The sequence below is a fragment of the Acanthopagrus latus genome, chromosome 18 (genome assembly GCF_904848185.1).
Source record: "Acanthopagrus latus isolate v.2019 chromosome 18, fAcaLat1.1, whole genome shotgun sequence".
Taxonomy (NCBI): domain Eukaryota; kingdom Metazoa; phylum Chordata; class Actinopteri; order Spariformes; family Sparidae; genus Acanthopagrus; species Acanthopagrus latus.
The window spans coordinates 17,130,175-17,151,463 of NC_051056.1; the positions used below are offsets into that span (position 1 = coordinate 17,130,175).

General features: G+C 42.8%; 1 protein-coding gene and 1 long non-coding RNA gene across 5 annotated transcripts in view; one reads left to right on the plus strand and one right to left on the minus strand.

Annotated features, from left to right (window-relative positions):
- The window catches only part of LOC119007729 (glutamate receptor 3), an 88,627-nt gene that overhangs the window by 46,554 nt on the left and 20,784 nt on the right, over nucleotides 1-21,289 (minus strand). For all 3 annotated transcript variants that reach the window (XM_037077584.1, XM_037077583.1, XM_037077585.1), the window contains exon 3: nucleotides 15,636-15,875. In XM_037077584.1, coding sequence (XP_036933479.1) covers nucleotides 15,636-15,875 — 240 coding nt within the window. The remainder of the gene's footprint in view (nucleotides 1-15,635; nucleotides 15,876-21,289) is intronic.
- On the plus strand, nucleotides 10,129-12,839 carry LOC119007730. Of its 2 annotated transcripts, none has more exons than XR_005071215.1 (4): nucleotides 10,129-10,234; nucleotides 11,139-11,221; nucleotides 11,316-11,412; nucleotides 12,644-12,839. It is a non-coding gene; the product is annotated as an uncharacterized LOC119007730 (long non-coding RNA). The 2 variants fall into 2 exon arrangements; XR_005071214.1 differs by having other exon boundaries at nucleotides 10,136-10,234; nucleotides 11,118-11,221.

Below are 21,289 nucleotides of genomic sequence, written 5' to 3' on the forward strand. Positions count from 1 at the left end.
CACATATCCGAATCATTTAAAGTTAATTTAGCTAATAGGTGGCATACGGTGCAGGCACTTATAGTACATGGCTAAAACAGGCAGGCGGTTAATTGTGTGTAAGTTATAAATGGTGGCCCTGCCCGGCTTATAATTGCATGATTTGCAGCTGCTTGCGTTGTTTTTCCCTACGTTGGACAGAGGACACAGATGCGGGTTGCATAATGTTTATAGAAATAACAACGGAGTACTTTTATTTTGTTAGTAAGAGGTGGGTGAAGTTTTTCAAAGGTGGATCTTGCATACAACTGGGCCATCTACGCAGTATTGAATACTGAAACCCTACAACAACCAGAATGCACTGCGCCAAACGAGACCAACAGATACTCAAGCCGATGGGTGACATGCTGCAAGCGGGTGCTCCCTTTGTGACAGGAAACAAAACAGTAAACAAAAATATGCTGTTGAGACGTCGTGGGTGAAAGATGGATGGATCAATGAACAGGACTGTGGCTCATATGTGATCGGCACTGCCTTATTTTACAGTTTGACCAGTTTTTTTTTTCAACCTCCATCATTTCGGTGGCTACTTCCCGTTCATGATTTTCCATATTGCGGCTAAAAAGTGCGCCAAAATATGTTTCTGAAGGCATTTTAGGGGGAGCAGGAACCGAATCATGGTTTTTATTTTCAGACAGCTTGACCCGAATTTGGTGATCCCCTGGTTTGACACAAGAGATTCTCCAGTCTCAAGATCCGATTGTACTCTTCGAGTCTGTGTGTGTATGCATAGAACATCCAGAATGACAATCTGTATTTGATACCACAGTGCCAAAGAGAGATGTCGTCTGTGGCAAAATGGGAAGACCAAAATTACAATGATACAAGGCGGGTTGAAATTTGGCAAAGGTCCTGTTTATTTATCAATCGATTTTTGTCCCTCGCTACACAGTTTATTCCAAGTATCTGTATTTTCAAGGGAAAAGAAGTAACGGCACCCTGTAGACCTAAAACAATTCCGTGAGAAATTGATGATGTTGTGTCTTACAGTCACCACCAGCTTCATAGACTAAGAAAAAAAGGTGTATGAAAGCAATATTGCAGCGTATGGTCAATATTCCATTGGCCAAGGAGGCAGGTCAAAGCTGCACCAAAACAGAGAGCGTGTTTGAATTTGTCGTGGCCAGAACATGCTTGAAACCCACGGAGGTCGGTTTCTTTTATACCTGTGCAGACTAACACGTTTATGTCTATTTTTACTCCCTTTAAGGCCTCGTGCCCTGTGGTTACCCAGAACGCCTCCTCGACTGAGGGAGGCAGTATACTGTGACTGTGTTCTAGAGAAGATATCTCACAGAGCCGAGAGGGGAGAGCAGGAGTGCCATTGTTCGCGGGGGTAACATTGAGGGCAGGGCTGTCGGGAGTTTGTTTCTGGCTCTTGATGCGTTTTTTTTTTTCTTTTTTTCTTAATGGTGTGTTCGGGGCTAAAACAGGGTTTTTAAGCGTCTCTTTAATCTAAAACACACACTTGAAACAACTCCGCAGTTGGTGGAGCGGTGCGTAAAACGGCTGCGATGGTTGAAAACTCAATTATTTCTGCATTTTCCTTTAAGTCTGTATCAGAACATTGCAGAGTGCGCTATCAAATCCCGACGGAGCCTAATGACGCCCCGTGTGCTTATAAATCAGAGCTGTTGCGAATGAGGCGCCGCGGCGGTGTAGCGTGCAGCGGGCTGAGTGAGAGCTGCAGTCCTCTTCTTCGTCTGCGAACCGGATCTTAACAGGATGAGTTTTGAAGCGTCACCCGTGGCGGCTCAGCAGTAATTGAATTGAGTTGCATCTAATCTCATTGCCCAGCTCCTTTGGTTCCCTGCCTCTCATTAGGGTACGGTGTAGAGTGTCACAGGCCTCTCTCTCTCTCTCTCTCTCTCTCTCTCTCTCTCTCTCTCTCACACACACACACACACACACACACAGCCCTCTCTCATATCTCACAGCTGATCCGGGCTAACTGGGCAAATCAGGGGAACCATATTGAGAATTTCTCCAAGCGTACACCTCGGCGTCAACCGCGACCGACTGTCGGCTTCAGAGCCACAACCATACCGCGCGCTTATATCATTACACTGTGTCATTGTTGGTATTACACTAATCCGAGTCAATACGAAATCTAATCTACTAATCTAATTAAATAATGAAAAACTACAGTGTGCGATAAATAAAAGGGAGCCGAGTCTTCTGGCAAACAGGAAGGACTGAGGAATGAGCAGCGCCGAAGGTTAAAAAAAAAAAAAAAAAGAACGCGGACGCCCTCCCCTCTAACTTGCCAATCATCTGGTAAATGAGGGTCTGTGGCGGGCCGAAACACCCCGCCGTGCGGTGTTCCGGGGGCCTCAGAGGGCGTCGGGAACAACTGGATTGAAACCACTAAAAGATAACGGCTTTCACTCATAATTGTGGGGGTGGGCTTGATGCTGAGACATGTGCAGAGAAATGTCAACTTTAGAGATGCCACAGCGATTTCCCAACAGCTGTGCAACAATCCCTTGAAGGGGCAGTTCACCAAAACCCCCTTTGCTTTAGGTTTACTAAGTCGTGCAGGTAGGGTGTCTGCTTAGGCTTATACCAACATTTCAACCCCAGTAACCTTCGTTTGTGCAAAGGAAAACTCAAAACGTGGCCAAATGATATCAAAACTTCCATCATGGCTGGATACCACTGAAGGAAGGTGTGAAAATGTGGGTATAAATAAGTTGCCGTTTGTTTTTTAATACTCTTGTTCACTTGGCAGGGCTCCATACTCTTTTCTAAATTAGACCTCCACATTTGAAAAAGACCTCCATTCATTTATGTTTAATGTATATGACCTAGACAGTCACACCCTGTAGCCCAGATTTGGGGTTAATTAAACCCTTCAACACTGCAGTAAAATACTGTGGCGTATAATTAAATGTCAGTAACATGTTTTGAGATTTCATGTTTAATGTTTGTTTGTACTGATACTACAGTATCACCACTGTAGTTAAGATGAGAACTATAAACGCACATATTTGTATCCAGTCTTGAGATGTGACTGATGTTAATTGCACAGTTTTATGTACGTTCAGAACATTATATTATCGGTGGAATACTAAAGCTTTGAACAGTAATGTTTATAAAAGATGGTATTTTCATTCAACTTGTGACTAAAAACAAACATTTCACTGTGTTTTTGGCGTGTTTATGGTCTGAAACCTCACTCGCCATTAAATATACATGTGAAAATGAAGGTGGATGGCCATATTACTGGAAAATGTGCTTTGTTTTTCAGTGGATAATACCTCTGATTGATGCCTATTTTAGCTCCACTAGTCTGTCCTGAACCTTCCACAGTTCATGATGTGAAGCAAAAACATGTTCAGATACAATTTTTGTGTCCTTAATGTTGGCCGTGTCCGTGGAATAAACAGTTTTTCCGCTCGCCTCATCACTGGATGTCCCATCGAGGGGAGTTCTTCGCCTCCGGAAGTGGACGTAGAAAGAGGACAGCGTGAGTCAGAACCCTTTATATCCTACAGAGAAATGGCGAGGAGGTTTTTTTCTTTCCACATCTAGCCACCAACACAAACTAGATTAAACTTGTACTTAATACTGTAAATCCTGGGAGACCAAGTGTCCTTGGAACTGAATGTCACACAACAGAAGGAAGGTCATGCAATAACAGCTGAGGGCTTCCTCCGCTGCCCCCAGTGCCGTGAGCACGCTAGAAAATGCCTACTTAAAATTCTCCAGTTGTCAAAACTCTCACTCTTCATTAACTGCATATCCATGTATGCACTCATTTATAAATATTCCCAGAGATGCTTCGTCTCTATTGTCTTCGGAGGGAGCCAAAATAAATACTTAGAGTATTTAGGGCCTGGTGAGCGTTTGCCTTTAGGCTAAGTATGCTCCCAGGGCTCTGAGCATCCCTCCAGTGTTTGTGCAGCGGAGATCAAAGTATAGGGCTCGGAGAAAGTAGGCTTTTCCCTCTCATTAGTCATCCAATATCGGCCCATAATATATATCTATATGCATATCGGGCTGCGGTTTGCCGCAATTATATGACCTGCGCTCTCGACTTCTCCAGCAAACTATATGCAGAAACAACAAACAGGTGGAGTGCAATCAGTGTCGCATGGTTGACGAGAGACTCCAGGCAGCTGTAAAGAAAATGTAATTGAAATGACTTTCAGGAAAGTGTTTAACTCCTAACAATTAAACCAGGAAGAAACTGAAAAAAAGGCACATTACAGTGCACACCTCAGCAGTTCCCCTTTAGTTCAATCAGGACTAATCCAATATCAGGAGATACTGGGATCCGCTTGATTCAGATTTTTATTTCAATCTGTATCAAAAAGTTCTCACTCACAGACACCGGCCACCTCAAACTGCCTGCGTTTTTTTTTCGTTGAGATTCATGTATTGTTCCCCGAAAAATACATAACCAACTGAACAATCAGCTGATCGAGTGACCAACCAACTGTAGTTGTAGCGGCTGTAGCTTTCGGGGCGGCTGCAGTCCAGTAGGTTCAGTTTGTCGTCCAGTAATCGTAAGGCCACCGGTTCGAATCCCCGGCTCCCCCCAGCTGCATGTCGAAGTGTCCTTGAGCGTGACACTGAGCCCAAAATTGCTTCTGATGAGTAGCGGGCTCCTTTGCGTGACAGCCTCTACCGTCAGTGTATGAACGTGCATGTGAATGGGTGAATGTGATATGAAAGGCTGGAAAAGTGCTAAAAAAAACCCCGCACATCCATTTACTGACTGACCAACCGACCATCATCCGGACACTGGGGGAGCATAACCTCCCTGGTGCAGGTAAATACAGAAGCCAAAACAGGCCTATCTTTGTTATGCAATTCAAAGAAGGGGGGGGGGGGAACTGTCATGCAATCTGATGTGCAATCAGTCAGAGCTACAGCACACTATGAGCTCCTCCACATTTCCCTGCCCACGGGAGGAGGAAGCTTTTGACGTTTAACTCGGCGGCGGGGACGCGGCGCTCCCCGTGAAGCGAATGCCAAACTAGCCCAACAGTGTGCAGCCAGAGCTTTGATGTGGTGTTTACAGTAGGCCTATAACCAAAACAGCCTCGCCGCCAAGTGTTGTCCTAATCAAAAAGACAGCGCATGTCAAATCAAACAGAAGCAGCATGCCGTCCGTATCTTTAGAAGTGCACACATGCGGGAGGGAGGAGTGGCGCGCTTTGCCACTGTGGAAATCCACCCACAGACTTTTCAGAGCTTCTCCAGCTCGCCCTGTCTGTCTTTGTTCCCCGGTCTCTCTCTCAATCGCACTGCGTACTGTGACATATCAGCACATATACGAGCGTGGACACACACAGAGTTGTGTGTGTGCGCGCGTGTGGATTGATCAAGCGCTGCCCAACACTCTGCAGGCGGCTTTGGCTGATCGGATGAAGCTGGAGGGAGAAATGACCAAAAAAAAAAAAAAAAAAAGAGGAGGGACTCGCCTCTCATGAAACAAACAAAAAAAAAACCCCAAAAAAGCCAAATATTATTTCACCCTTGTGTTTACTCTTGAGGATGACATATATATTTTATTTGTTGTTTCTACAAAACAAATTGGCCCTGTGACATGGTGTAACATCAAAGCAATCAACCTCTACCCTGGCTGCTTGAAGCAAAGGCCAGGACATTTTGTTATAATGAAAAAAAAGAAAAAAAAGGAAAAAAAGCTCCCAGCAGTAATTTCATGGCTGCTGAAGCTACCAGTGGGTAGGTGGTAAAATGGCTTTATTCCAGGTTCAGTTAAAAGAGGACACCGAGAGAGCGTAGAGGTTTATTGTGTGCTTATTGTGACAGACGATGGCACTCGTATCACTTTTTTTTTCTTTTCTTTTTTTTTTCGTCGGGCACAGGTGCTTGACTGTAGTTTTTCAAGGGGCCGCTGGATTACAGAGGTTGCGGCTGCAGGTTGCACTATCTGTATATTGGGGATGTCACTTTGGCAGTGATACCAGTTTATGTGTGCAAAATAAAAAAAGAGAGCAGAAACGCCGGTGATGCATAGCTTCATCCATATTTCTTTAATATTATTTTTCTTGTGCATTTTATGGCTCCTCTGATGTGCCCTTTCTTGTCAGCGTGTCCAAGCTGATTTATTCTCCTGATGCATGCATAATTTAGTTGTTATGAAGCCGGCGTGAAGGAGAGGAGCCACTAAAGCACAAGAGGCATATGTATGTGTGCGTGCGTGTATAAAGTCTCAGCTGGGTGCAGCTGATGCGCCGTTATATCGGCTGTGATGAGACCACAAAGCCGAGGAAAGAGGCTGCGGCTGATGTAGACATGGGTTGCAGTGGGGAGCTGGCATTCACACTTATTATCTCACACTGCGAGCCGAGTATAAATCAACAATTGTGGGTGACGATATTGCACTTGACGAGACATTATTCGCGTGAAATGTTATCAGAATGGCATAAAAATTACTTGCATAACAAATTAAGGGAGAAAAAGCAGCTGATTTTTTTTTTTTTTTTTTTTTTTTAGTAGCGCGCAGAGAGAAAAAAAAAAACGCTGCTTTGGTTCATCTGGAGACTAATGGCGTTTAAAAGATGAAATGCCAACTACGGAGACGCTGTCAGCACACCTTCTCAACTGGTTACGCAGAAAGGAAAGAGAGAGAGAGAGAAAAAAAAAAGGGATAGCCATTACATGCTTGTCTGCATGTGTTTAATCACGGGAGTTTGGACTATCCTGAGTGCATGCGGTCATGTATCGCGCCGCTTGATTTGTTATGTTGTTTACAACGGTAAGAGCAACGCCAAGCGACTACAATCAAACCAAAAGGACAGACCTGATTTGGTTTGCCATCAAAGGCATCCAGGAGAGCGGCGGGAGGCATTAATTATTTGACTCTTTTAGGGGGAACAAAGGCAACTGTCTCTGGATAGCCAATTAGAGGGATTGCCGAGGAAGAGGGAGCAAAGGTTCACTTTCTGCTACAGTGTATCTGACTCTGCCTGATTGGCCCCCCCAGCCCCGCCGCCTCATATCTGTCTTTCTATCTTTTATATCTACAGTAGCTTGGCAGGAACTAGAAGAAATGAGGCTAACTATGTGCGGTCATCCAATCCTCCCATTCGCAAGCCTCTTGGCCCTGCTGGCACATCAGCCTGCCAATTGTGCCAGACCGGAGTTATCTTGTCTGCCTGTTTAACAGCTGATCAACAGTGTCCGCGGAGACTTATGAGTGTTTAATGCGGAGCCAAGTGGTCTTTGATTGATGCGACCAGAACGCTATCAGTCTGATAGATTATGTGTCTTCTGCGTTTTAGCATGCTTTCAAATAACATTAGCGGCAATTATGGAGGTTATTACATGTTTTTAATTTTCATCCACTTGCATTTCATTTAAGAATTAATCCAAATGTAGTACAAATAATACATACGACCCACATCGTTCAGGGGCTGTCATGTGGCCTTTCACCGTTTATTTAAAAAAAAAAAGAAAAACGCCTGGTGTCTGCAAGTACCAACACTCTTTAGCCTGAAAATGACATCTCTGTCTGGACACACAAAGGAAGCGTATCATCAAGGCTAATATTAAAAAGGTTCAACCAAAAGATTGAAGTTGAATTGACACACAGAGTATGGCAATTTGGCCCTTCAGTTTGAAAATGAAATAAAATAAAAGATCAATCATTAAGCTGTGGCATTTTTCACAAAAATCTTCAAGACAACATGGACTAAGCTCAGTTTCACTAATTCATTCTGGCCATGTCAGCCAACGTGCTAGCGTTTCTGCCAGTACAGGAAACATGGACCGTGCTGTAGCCAAACATTAGCATTAGTTTGACTCCTCCATCCAGAGGGAGCCACCAACCAAATCTACTCTCAGAGAGGGAAATGTGCGTCTCAACTCTCAACATGATGACAACCACTGGACTGAAAGATGATTTAAGTTTCAGATGGTTTCTCTGAACAAGTTTCAGGAGATTTACCATTTCATCTATTTTTCAGCCGTCGTCGTATTGTAAAGAAAAGACGTGTAAAGGACCTCAGGATGCGTTCGCACGTCGGTTAACATGGACATTAGTCTACCACTGGGGTGCTCAGCAGTCAGAAATGTAACACGCTAAACAGACTGGGTTAGGACTGCATTGAGTGATTCACAGTAGCTGCATATTAGCATCTCAGAATAATAATAAAGTCTACTTGTTTTCCAATTATGTGTGCATGTTAAAAAGCTCAAATCAGGTCTAAAGTTCGAGACATTTGCTACACTGTGACTCACATACTACTTATACGAGCCACGTCATACAGCATGTCAACGGTGTGTGTGTGTGTGTGTGTGTGTGTGTGTGTGTGTGTGTGTGTGTGTCCTCTGTCAGTGTCACACTGGTTCCACTCAGTCATTTGTGTCACGTGTCGTCAACATCTTCTGACTAAGCCAACAGCTATAAATATGCAGTCGGCACTTACAATGATCCTTTTTTCATTTGTATTCATTTGTTGCACCAAAAACTGTGTCTGCTTATGTTGTTTTTACATGTAATATTCATGGGTAAGTGAAAAGGGAAACAAAGCCACAGCCATTTGACATGAAGGGAAACCTGACTACCTCTGCTATAATTCTGCACATTACCTGTATTAAAAATAAGAAAAATGGAAAAGTTAAACTCATAGGTAACGTAGCCAATTCTAGAAGAGGAGACGGACTGTCTCTTAACAAGAACAGCAGTTACTAAACCAGTACTTTTATGTACACTTTCTGTAATTACTAGGTGACTTTTTACCTAATTTGGGGAACATTTTAAACATTATGAATTTTGCACTACCACAACCATACATTTAGCTGTAAACTGAATGGAACCACACTTTTCTTTTGTCTTTATGGAGACAAAACTAGTTTTCTCGACTTATTTGTGTTTAAAAAAAACAACAGCAGTGCATCATTGCTTCCACTGTGAGGAACCCAAACTGGTGTATTTGATTTAGGCTTAAATTCAGACTGTTGTCGACACAGCAGCTGCCTCCGAGATCTTGAAAGAGGCATTCGCTTTTTGAGAAAGTACATATATTTGTCTTAGGGGCTTATTTAGTGTTGTTCAACTTCTGAAAGCACAGTATGAGAACTTTTCTACTTTTTCCTGCTATAAATAGCTGCATTTTTATTCAAACATGACATTCTAAGACCTTTAGCAATAAATGTGACGAACAATTGACTTAAATAAATACTGTACGAATGCCTGCATACACTTCTGAGACATTATAGTAGGTCAGAATTTGCACATATTTGCATTTTTTTATGTAATGAGCTTTTCTAATGATCAATACTGCACATGTGCCTCATTGTTCCAGATAAGTTGGCTGAATTGACTCAGCTGCAGTTGGGGTCATTGCAAATATTGACAGAGTGAATGAAAGAAAAAGCCCTGGAGGTATGCTTTTGGACAGAATGCTAAAAAACAGCATCCACCTGACAGATTTGCGTTCAAAGAACATTTGACTTCCCGGTGCTATAATGAGGCTGTGGTATCGAACACTATTTCGACTGTAGTTTCGACTGTCAGCAGTTAAATGATAAAAGTAAATAGCTCTGTGCCTTCGGTGCAGCAGCTACGTGTTGGATCGCTTTCCTCCCAACTGTATCACATTCAGAATATTGATCGGTGGAGGAAATGATGGAAGGAGACGACAGGAGGCCCACGATTGTTCTTAATATGTCATCTGCGGATTGGTGTGGTGACGGGTATTGTGAGACAGTCTGAAATCCTGTGGCTTCACAACACCAGCGTGGATATAAAGAGATGGAAGCTCCAGGTATTAACACAAAATATCACCGGCGTGGCTCTCTCTGCAGATTGGTATTCACAAAATGTCAATGGAAAATAGAAGTGCTTTTACACTGTCAGAGGATTCAATCAGTCATATTTATATCTTCATTCACATTGTTTTATTTTTTTGGCTTGCCGCTCAGCTCAAGGTGAACTGGATTTTCTCAAGACTGAAAAGATAAAAAAAAAAAAAAAATGAATAAAATAAAATAATAATGCCCAGAGGCAGGGGAGAGCTGAAGGAGTGAGAGACATTACACTGACCCTTGGCTAAACCCCTCCCCCAATCAGCAACCATCCAATCGCTTCTTAGCAACTGTAACTAGGCACGGGACGCTTGTCAAGCGTCAGAGTTACGGCGACGCCGAGTGTTCAGATTGTTCGGGATGGCGGTGTCCTCCTGTAGCCTTTTGGACCCAGAACAAGAGCAAATGAGTGAGGGAGGGATTATCTGTTGTCTAGTGTAGAATGCAGCTGTTAGTGTATCTGGATAACTAGCTTAAAAGCGACAGAAGAAGCGTCTATAGGTAGCTGGTGGCTGAGCAGCTTAGCAGTAAGGCTAATGTCAGTTTAAACACAGCTCTAATTTGTGGGGTTGTAGAGCTAGCCCCAGCGTATATATATATATATATATATATATATATATATATATATATATATATATATATATATATACATATATACATATATATATATATATATATATATATATATATATATATATATATATACACACACACATATATATATATATATATATATATATATATATATATATATATATATATATATATATATATATATATATATATATATATATATATATATATATATATACATACATATATATACATCGGTACAGTTTTTCAGTTCAGAAATCAGAAGTAGGAGTATGTAATTTCTTTTGTGAGTCTATTTATATGCTAACAGCTATAGGGGCTATCGGACTATCACCTCTTGGCCACACAAAGTGGTACTGGGAAACAGTATGTGCTGGGGCTAGCTGGTTAGCTAACATGCTAACCTCAACGGACATCTCTGCAAAGAACACAGCACTGACAGATTTTCTTGACACTCTGTTGGTAATGTTAGTACATTTTTTAAAAATATTTTAAACTGAAATTCTGGCCTTATCTTACCAATGTCCCCTTAAGTTGTCAAACAGGCTTAAGATAGAACAAAACGGTACTGTGCATCTTCCTACTCTCTTGCTGTGTCCTTGCAATACACGGCATTATTTTTTTCATTCCCATGTCATCTACAGACGTCAGCTGCTGACATGCATTTTGTTTTTTTTTGCATATATACAACATTAAAGAGCTCTCTTTTTATAAACAAGTCGCTGGAAATATTTTAAAGTCAGCCAGAGACGGTCTTTAGCTCAATCAGCCTCCTTGTTACAGCCAGTTGGAGCATGCAGAGGTAAATATATCTCTATCATCATTGTTAAGTGCCTTCTGTACATGGCGACAAACCACCTGTGGTTTGTTTTCTTCACCACTTTGCGGCATTTAAGGACGGAAAGCTCTCCTGCTACTACAGTCACAGCCGGCTGAGAGGTAGACACTCGGGAAAAAGGGACATAAGAGAAGCTTGAAGTGTATAAGGAAGAGGTATGGTATAGAGGGGTGCGAGGAAGAGAGAGAGAGAGAGAGAGAGAGAGAGCGACTCATAAATCAAGTAGAGGTGAGATTGCTGAATCAGGGTTGATTGTGCCTGGGAGAGACAATAAAGCCTGTAATCATCTGTCTCTGCTGCACAGACCCAGCAATTATCTGCCCATACCTGACCGCCAGAACAGAAAGGGCAAGATCTATCTGCCTTCACCCCATACAGCTCGGGATATTTTAAGGGGAAATTTGTCCGCTGATGCAAACTGAAAGGACAAAAAAAAAAAAAAAAAACCTCCAAACAATATTCACTCTCTGAGAGAAGAAGGATGCAGAAAAACAGAGGATTCGGTTGAAGGAGTGTTGCTGGGATTGTCAAGTTTTTCTCCGGGTCAGCCATATGTGACATTTGGGGGTGATTCAAAAGAACGAGTGGTTCAAGATCTGGTTGGCTCTTTAATATCGCTCTCTCTCTGTCTACCCACATGCGTACTAACATGCACACATTCCCTGTCAATACATTACATCAGATAAACATAGAGTAGCCGCTCATTAAGCTGGTATAACACTGCCTACGGAGGCTCCATTTGCTTCCAGAGCAGTTCCTTCATCATAACGTCTGCTTTCAAACAGATATTGGCATTAGGGGTACAAATTTCCCTCCATTTCCCTCCAATCCATCTGAGACTGACGCATACGGACCGTCGCTCTCTGACTGAAAGCACTGCACTAATGCCTAAAAGCATTTTTTTGCCGGCACAATAACAGAGTCAAATGAATAGTGTGGTTGTAATTAATCATTTTCTATTGACTGAATAAAACCTCTTGGTGGAGCTCAGTTAGCTGTGTTTTCCCTCCCTAATAGAGGAGTTTGGAGAGTAATTACAAAGTTGCTTCCAGTATTGTGGATGATCAATGCTTTGATCAAATGCAAATCAAAAAAGCGAAAAAAAGAAAAAAAAAAAAAAGAAAAAAAAACCCAAAAAAAGGGCACTCAAGAAAATAATTAATCCCAACAGGTGCTTTGTGTTGCACATCATGAGCACAGGGTCATTTGTGGGTTGGGTTTATTTGTTCATTCATCGGTTCTGCAGCGAAATTAGAAATCTGCCAGAACCAGCTGCTTACGGCGATGTATTGTGACATTTGTGTGTTTTAAATTTACCTTCACAAAGACATTTACGTTCAGAGATTGCTAACAGCTTTTTCTCACCATGTCAATTTTCTTTTTCAGACAATGGTGAGACGAGAACATCACAGGAGGACTATAACACAATGGGCTGCAAGACAATGATCTGTCATTGACACTAAATTGGATGACCCACAGCTGCATCGCTGCCTGAACAAAGAATCAAATAGATCAGCGATTTCTAAACGTGGGTGCTTGTACCCTGGGGTATACTTATTCACTTATGAGAGGTTTTTCTGAGGAAAATAAAACAAAACAAAATAATTATGAATTGGTGTGATGCTGATCTTACATTTACATGTACATTTATTTTCACAAAAAAAAACAAAACAAGTAGGATACCACCTACGATCGATTAGCTAACTGCAGAACACACAGTTCCCATGAACAAGAGTCAGTTATAACACCTTAGCCTACATGTTGAGAGCGCATGAAAAAAAAGCAGAGAAGTGGAATTCGTTAGCTAAAAGCAACAGATAAATTGTTTAAACGGTTTGATAAAAGTGGTTTTGAATACTAAAAACAGTATTTTGGAATGGTTCAACAGCTTAAAGAGTTTTGGAAGTTAGCCAAACACACTATCTAGACACTAGTTGACTAGTAGTAGAAAAACTACTCTTAAAGGTGCAGTATGTAAGATTTTGTCACCTGTCAAATTCATACTCTACCTAGGCTACTTGGCTAGTTAGATGTGCAGCTAGTGGTTCAGACCAGGAGCTCTGGGCCCAGGGGGGGTGTTGGTTCACTGCCAGTGCAGGATCTTTGGACCAGCACAGGTTAGCTGATTAGCATGCTATCTTCAGTAGATACAGTATCTCTGCCACACAATACAGAGACATCAGAAAGTCAAAACTGCTGTTTATTCACATTCTTCTGCATTCTCTTTACTATTATTATTTTGTTGTTTTAATTTGTGAATTCTTTTTTGGGCCTTGAATGTATAAGTGTTGGATGAACAGTTTAAATCGTCGGCTAAATGAAATACATACATGCTTGATACATGCTCAACTTGTGCCACTCTGGTGTGCAGTAGCAATATTCACTTTGATATTCCTTTACTTAAAATCTCTATGTTGAGAAGGGTCAGGGGAGGGGTACCTGAGCCCCTCTGACGAGGTTATGGCAGTGTGTCATAAAAGTTTGGGAACCACTGACACAAAAAAAAAAAAAAAAACAAACTCAAAACTACACAGATGAAAGGAGTTGTCTGTCAATTTTTCCCATTTGCCTCCTGGCCAGAGGGTACAAAAAAAACATTCACCCTTGAAGACTATTTTCCCCTGTCACTCCTTGTGGTTTAGCCAGCAGTCAGTGTCCATATTGCCAGGGGAGCTGCACTACCTGATAAGCGGAGGTAGAGGCTCCCTGACACATCTGTCTGCTTGATGAGCCAAGTGTCAAAGCCCCTCAAAGTGCTGGATGGAGTGCATCAATAAACGACTTTAATCCCCTCCTGGGGCCAATGTCCTCCTACTAATAAGGGATCGTCTTACACCACTGGCAGCGACGAGAGAGGTAAAAGTGGCTTGGCATGGGCCTCAGCATGGGGATGTACAGTACACAGGGAATTGTCTGTACACAGGTAAGCGGGTGTAAATCACACACGCCTGCTGTTGCCTTAATTGCTGCTCTGAATTGGTGTTCTGTTTCCTCCTCCTCCTCCTCCTCCACCTCCTCCTCGCTCCTTTGCTCTCTGTCCCCGTTGTCTCTCTTTTAAGTATATGCCTATTTGTCATCACTCTGTCTCTCTCTGACACCTCCTCTGTATTTGTATTTCAGGCTTTTTTTCCCCACCTCCGCTATGTATCCAACTGTGCCCCAGACAGTCTCACTTGCCAGACAGAAGTGGAAAAGCGGAGAGATGGGGACCGGTAGCTGGGCAGTATTGGTTTGTGCTGAAGGACGTGTGGGTCGCTCGCATCCTCAGGGAAGATCCAATGAGTGTTCTAGTCGGAGCGACCCTAATTAACCACATGTTATCTGCAGGCTGTGTGGAGGATTAAGGCCCTCAGCTCTGGACCCTACAGGCCTGGAGACCCAAAGACAGAGGACTCTGCGCTAAAGCACACTTCATACTCCTGCCTCAGAGCGAGAGGCAGGGAGGTGGGGGAGTGATGGCGAGTCCAGAAATAAAGAGTCATGCAGGAAGCTGCAGAGAAGACGGGCTGCTCGAAGCATATCTGGAGTTCAGCGCCTTTCAGTAATGAGCAAATAAACACAGCAAATCCATACTGCTATGTGCAGATCAGGAGGAAACCTGTCGCCGCCCTTCTGTGTCGCCGTCACAAAGAGGAAGACGCATTGTGCCTTCGTCTGTCACATTCTGAACATATCAGTCCTGCTGCCCAGGTGCTGTTCGAACAAATTGAAGTTCCTTGTAGGAGGAGGTGATCATTATTGACAGATAATGAGCTCATTTTCTTGTTTGACATTCGAACAACCCAGAAATGAACACTTCGCCGTGTTGACAGGTCGTCAAACGCACGGCGCGCGGCTACATTAAACCAGTGTCTATTGTCAACAAGGCAACGCAATCTGGGAGGTACACACAAAAAAAACCCTCATTGATGCAACACAATGAGCAGCCCCCACAGGCAGGCAAGAGACTCTGTTTTGTGTGGAAAACATTCTAGCAGCAGCTGTGACATACCTCATTTCGGATGAAAGACGAGCCAATATCAACAACGTGATTAAACAGAAGATTAACTGACAGCGAGCAGCCAACTGTTAGAAGAACGCAAAGGGTTATAGCTCATAGGAGGCGCCGTTTCGTCAAGTGGAATGTGTTATTACAAGTGTTATGAGCTGCCAGTGAGTTTATTTTACATTTACGTAGCACTGAAACTACTGTATTAAATAGTGCAGTATTAACAGTTCAAGCATTTACAGGGCTTTCGCAAGGTATTACAGGGTAAATCCATCCTCTGCTAACCCCATTGTGCAGCTGCTGTTCTGAGTCACTGCAACACTTCCTGCGGTTCCACGCTGTAATTCAAGCTTAAAGTCCCACGGACGCGAGGCCCGTGCCGTCACCTACCTCGCTCGGTGTCGTAGAGATAGACAAACTTCTGCCACTTGTAGTGAGAGAGCAGGCTGAGGACGGCGCCCCGGAGGGCGGGGCGCATCTGGATGACAAACTGCACCTCGTTATCGGTGGGGTAACTGGGTGTGACGAAGGAGGTGTGCAGGGCGCCGCAGAAGGAGGTCAAGGTATTCATGGACTTCTTGTCGTAGAATCCGAAGATGGCGTACACTCCGCGGGAGAACTGGGAGCAGACTGCAAGGGACAGCAGAGGGCAAGAGGACAGGAGAGTTAGGACATTATTCAGCAAAAAATGTTAAGTTCATGCACATTCAAAACTGAGTGCCTCATCACTTCAGGCAGTAACAGATCGATGACCGATCGCTAATGACAACCAATTAAGGGTTCAAGTGACTCTAAATGACCCACAATACACTTCCAGTACTGCATATCCTGTGAAAATATCTATTGTAATACAAAACATATGTATAACAATGGGAGGTCCAAAAAAAAAGTTGTCTGCTCAGATAAGTAGTCTTGATTTCTCATTCGACAGTTAAATTCATTATCCCATTATTATTCTGTGTGTTGTTGTTGCTGCAATTTTCTCCCCTTTCGTGCTTCTGTTTACTTGTTTTTGTTTTGTGCACGTGTTCATGCTGGGACAGCGGTATGAGGAAGGTGTGTATTAACATTGATTATACATGCATGCTGCTTCCCTGATCTGTTTTGCTCTAAAAATAAATTCAAAAAAAGAAAGAAAGTAAAACAAAGTATGTAAATGAATCATTATCAATTAATCTGGCAATTAACTCAACCATAATCCTCATCCCAATGTGACTCATTCAAATGGCTGGTTTTGTTTGATAATCAGTCCAAAAAAAGAAATGGACCAAATATTCACATTATTATCATCTTTGAGCAGACAGTTTCTGATTTGAATTTGAAAATATTGCCAGGTTTAGATGAGCTCATCGAGGCCAATAACAGGCGCCTGTCATTAGACCCTGAACATTTGAGAAGGTTTGTATCGTTTTTTAGATGAAGAAAAAAATGAAGAAAAAAAAGATTTTCTAGAAAAACAGTTTTCTTTTATTGAAGTATGACATTGGTAGTTTTGTTACTGCATCACCAGCTTTGTATTGGCACTTGTGTCAAAATATATAAACCAAGGCTTAAAAGATAAGTTAACGATTACCTGGTGAGAAAAAAAAAATCTGAAAAACCATTAGAATGCACTTTGATAACTGAAAAGAAAAAATGTTGAAAAAAATACAACAGCAATTCTTCTTTATTGGCGGCAATCACTGCCATTGTTAAAGTGAATCTCTTTGGACTGTTTGGACTTTTTGGTCCGACAAGTCGAGCACTATGATGTTTGATGATTTCTCGTTATTGTCTGACATCTGTCTCAGTTCACTTGTCATCAGGGGTACGAGTCAGCGTGTACAAGGCCTTCTAGGGCTCTGAAACAGTAACCTTGATGTTGTCATCAGGGCTATCTCAACTCGGGTTTAGAAAACAAATATATTTTACAGTTCTGTGAAGTTCTGTGTTACAAATTGTAGATTCAGAGTTTAAACGATGAGGGCATTTAGCAGCCAGACAGGGTCTAATGAAGGACAATATCAGGTTTCGTTATGGGGAAGGATCCAGTGTTTTTACAGGTTGACACACATTGAAGTGTAAAAGAAAGCATATCTCAGCTTCTGCTGCTTTGAGTCTCTGCTAAATCACTGGAACAAATTGAGAAAATAATCAGGTGAGTAATTAATAAAAAGGAAGAAAATAAGTTGCGTCCCTAAATGATACCCTGTGATCCACAAAATCACAACACACATTCTAATTCACACCTGGTATTAACATTCATTATCGAAATGTGGGTAAGAGAAATGCCTTAATACACACAACATGACGGCATGCGCTTAATCAGAGTGAACAGGTCGGGTAATGGTGGCCTGCGTTATTATAACAGGATGTCATCAAAAATCCTGCAGGTGTACATGCAGGCGGCACAGTGTGCGTCTGTGTTGGCAGCCAAAGGATAGAAACGTCACAGCATTCACCGAAAGGTCTGCAGCTCCCATCAGGAGCTCCCACCAGTTATCGCTCTGTTCCCTCATCCACAGTGAGTGAACAACTCACTGCAGCGTTCACAGCAGCTGTGAGCACCACCGCCGCCGCTGCCTGTCGCCGTTTCCCTTGCCTCCTACGAATAAGAGCTGGAAAAGACAACTCTCTCTGCCTCAAGTGAAAACTGAGCCAGTTTCATTTCCAATGACCTGAAACCCACGCGTTTGCTTTGGTGGATGGCACAATGTCAGTCAGAGCTGCACGCTCGGTATCACTTTGCAAAGCTCGGATGACGAATGAGACCTAATAAGGGCATGATGTCAACAAAAGTGCTTAAAGTATGTTAAAGGAACAGTTCACCCCAAAATCGATGTTTGTTTCTCCTTTTACCTGTAGTGCTTTTTATCAATCTAGATTATTATGGCGTGTGCGATATCCAAACCTTGTTGTGAGCAGTTTCATGTACTATTTTATTTTCTACCAAACTACACGTTCCAAGCTGATTACAGCACAGAGGGACAGATTTCTTCTGCTAATGGATGCAATGTTAGGTAACTTAGCTAGCCTCTACTGCATGAGCAGATGCACGCTTCCATCTGCTCGGCAGATACATCAACTTAATGGTCTAAAACCATCGATGGAAAGTCAAAACATCAATCCATGTCATCACCTTTAGGTTGAGTCTTGAATCTTCTGAAATTGCCCTTGTACATATATAGTATATTTCCGTGTGTGTGTGTGCGCGCGTGTGTGTGTGTAAACAAGCCTTTTCAACAAGCTGCACAAAAGCTGGAAGCTGTTCCGTGAAATAGCCGTCTGAGGCCACCAAAGGTAAAAGAAAATAAACAGTTACGAAATCATTTAAATGTTTTTTTCACTGTTACAAATCCATAACAACCACTTCGGGGGAATGAACGTCTCACTCATACGAGCATTTCTGTTTATTTTTTTTATTTTTTATTTTTCATCAGCTGCTGCATCTGATGACATTTCTTGAGAAACGGTTTCCACTTGTTTGTGTATTCATCGTGCACTCTAGTGGGACAGCACAAATTGTCAGGCAGGAGCGACTTCCATTCAGTCAGAAGCCATTAATGTGTAAACTAACATTCAGAGCTACAGATGTGTTTTGCCTTCCTACCCTATCATGAATGGCTGTTCACTTATTCTGATTGACTCTCAAGGGTTCCCGCTGGGTAATCAAGCATTCTTAACATCCGTAAATACTTCGCAGTATTCCAGCACAATGGTTGGATGACAGGAGGGAAGGCTCTATCTAATCTCATGGAATGGCTGTGTTAAATATTTGTTCCCTGATTGGCTGAGGGGTTTTCATTCAGTTCATATATATATATACACACACATATATACACCAGATGTAGCTTAGTCTCTTGTTAAAATATAGAATTTTCAGCCTCCTGTGAGATTATTGATGCCGAACCAGAAACAATTCATCACCAACTTGACAGTTCGTATTTTTGCCTTCTTCCTAATCAAGCACCAGATGCAATCACACACACGCACACACAGTATAAAGCACGCTTTTTTTTTTCTTTTTTTTTTGAGCGACCCTTTCAGACGCTCAGAGGACAACATGACAGTGCTCACGTACTCGCCTCTTAAGCACAATTGCTGTGTGAATGAGAGATCTAGTCACTGGTGGGATTTGCCTCATCCTTTTTAATTCTATTCCCTCCCTATCTGTCCTGGTACAGACACCTCTCCCAAGGTGTAAGCATCCATTCTCAGCGACACACACACACACACCAAGGCAAAGCCACGCTCGTATGTCTGAGTGCATGTGCGCGCAAACAAACACATACACACACACACACAATGCTGCCTCCTGATAAGTGAATCAACAGATGGACAGCAGTATTGTGGGTAAGTGCTGCAGGGTGAGTGCTGCAATCTCCCGCACTGAATGGGAGCCAGTAGGAGTTCCAGCCCTCGTCGAGGCCCAGTTTTCTTTGCACTCCCTCTTAATTTGGGCCAGTACTGACACAGAACCTATCCTAAGGGACCAGATCTGGCAGCCTCTTTCTCCCTGCTCAGCTGTCCTCTGCTTATTAGGTTCAGCTTTGAGCAAACCCGAGCCTCAACAACAGATATGTCCACACACAAACACCCTCATCTCGCTTCCTCCTCTTTCCCCCTGTTGCGCTCTCGTGTTGTCCCCCATCAGAGTTACAGTGTCCCTTTGCCGCGACCTTTACGGGGTCGCCAAAGGTTCGCGTGTCGCAGGGATCCCATGAGCTACGACATGGAGAGTGATCAGAGCTGCAGGTACAGTCGCTTCTCCCCCCTAGAAGGATGTTCTGATTCGAGGGCATGCACTAGCCGGCCTCACTGCACCAGATCTGCCAACAACTCTATCCCTCAGACTCAAGTCACAAGAGCTGCTTCCTTCACAATAAATCCATTCCCCACCTTCTCCAGAGTCGGCCCTCATGGGCATTCTGTGAGTGGTATTCACAGCCAATTGCATGCACTGCCATAAATAGACCCAACCACAGTTAATGTAACACTACATACAATTAATGGAAGCAGTGTTATTGATTTTCAGCGCACTGCAGCATAAGCCGTGCTGTGCAGGAGCCTCTTGTTTTCTCACTCTTAATCACTATTGGCTCATTTCCATGGTCGGAGGCTAACAAGCCAGCGCCACATGTGGAGGCTTTGTGGCTTCTGAAGGTGTTTCTGTACGGAAGCCTGGAGGTGAGAGCAAACCTGAGCACCAGCAACTTCCAGGTGGAGACAGCGGCGCTGTCGATCGTTACCGATTTAGAAAATGTGTCATCCCATCAGTAAAAAACGACCCTTTCTTCAGCAGGCATGGTGGCTGCAACCATCCTTTTTTATAAAACTGTTGTAAGAAACTAGCAGAAAAACAATGTGCTTTTTCAACCCAGCTGTGGTGCTGAAAACTGCACCTGTGAGAAGGTGATTTTTTTAAATGTTTTTTTAAATCATACATTTTTTGTATAACTTTCTAATTAATCTACTTTTTTTTTTTTGTTAGGAGCCGCACCGATTTGCTCCCTCGCTAATCCGAGCCGCATGTAAATTTTCTTAACCATTTACATTTTAATAAACTCTAATTCTCTTTCAGTCAAGGGTGAATAACAAGACACCAGAACAAATGAGCAGAGCATATACACTGGCAAGTTTATTAATAGGAAAACAGCAAACAAAATGGCAATCAGTAGAAACATACCGACCAAGTCGAACAGAAGAATTCAAAGTGTCTTTGCGGTCAAGGAAGAAAGTCAATCGCACCGGGATTTCATCTTAAAAACATAAATAAAGACAAATGCTTGGAGTTTAGGCATGCCGCGTTTAAACTTGAATTATTTATGATTCTTTGGTGCCAAACTCACAACTTGAGCTGTTTCTGAAAGGTTCCAGGAAAGTAACAGATGACCCTGTTGCGGCCCAAAAAGAGCCGTGTTCTGTGTATGTATGTATTCCTACACTTCACTCAAGCAGTCCTGATCCCACGCCCCCCTCCTTCAACGCCTCGCTGTCTCTCTTCGCTACGCTCACCACTATATTTGACCTCTCCTTTTGTTGCCTGTCTTCTGCCTCAGCCATCT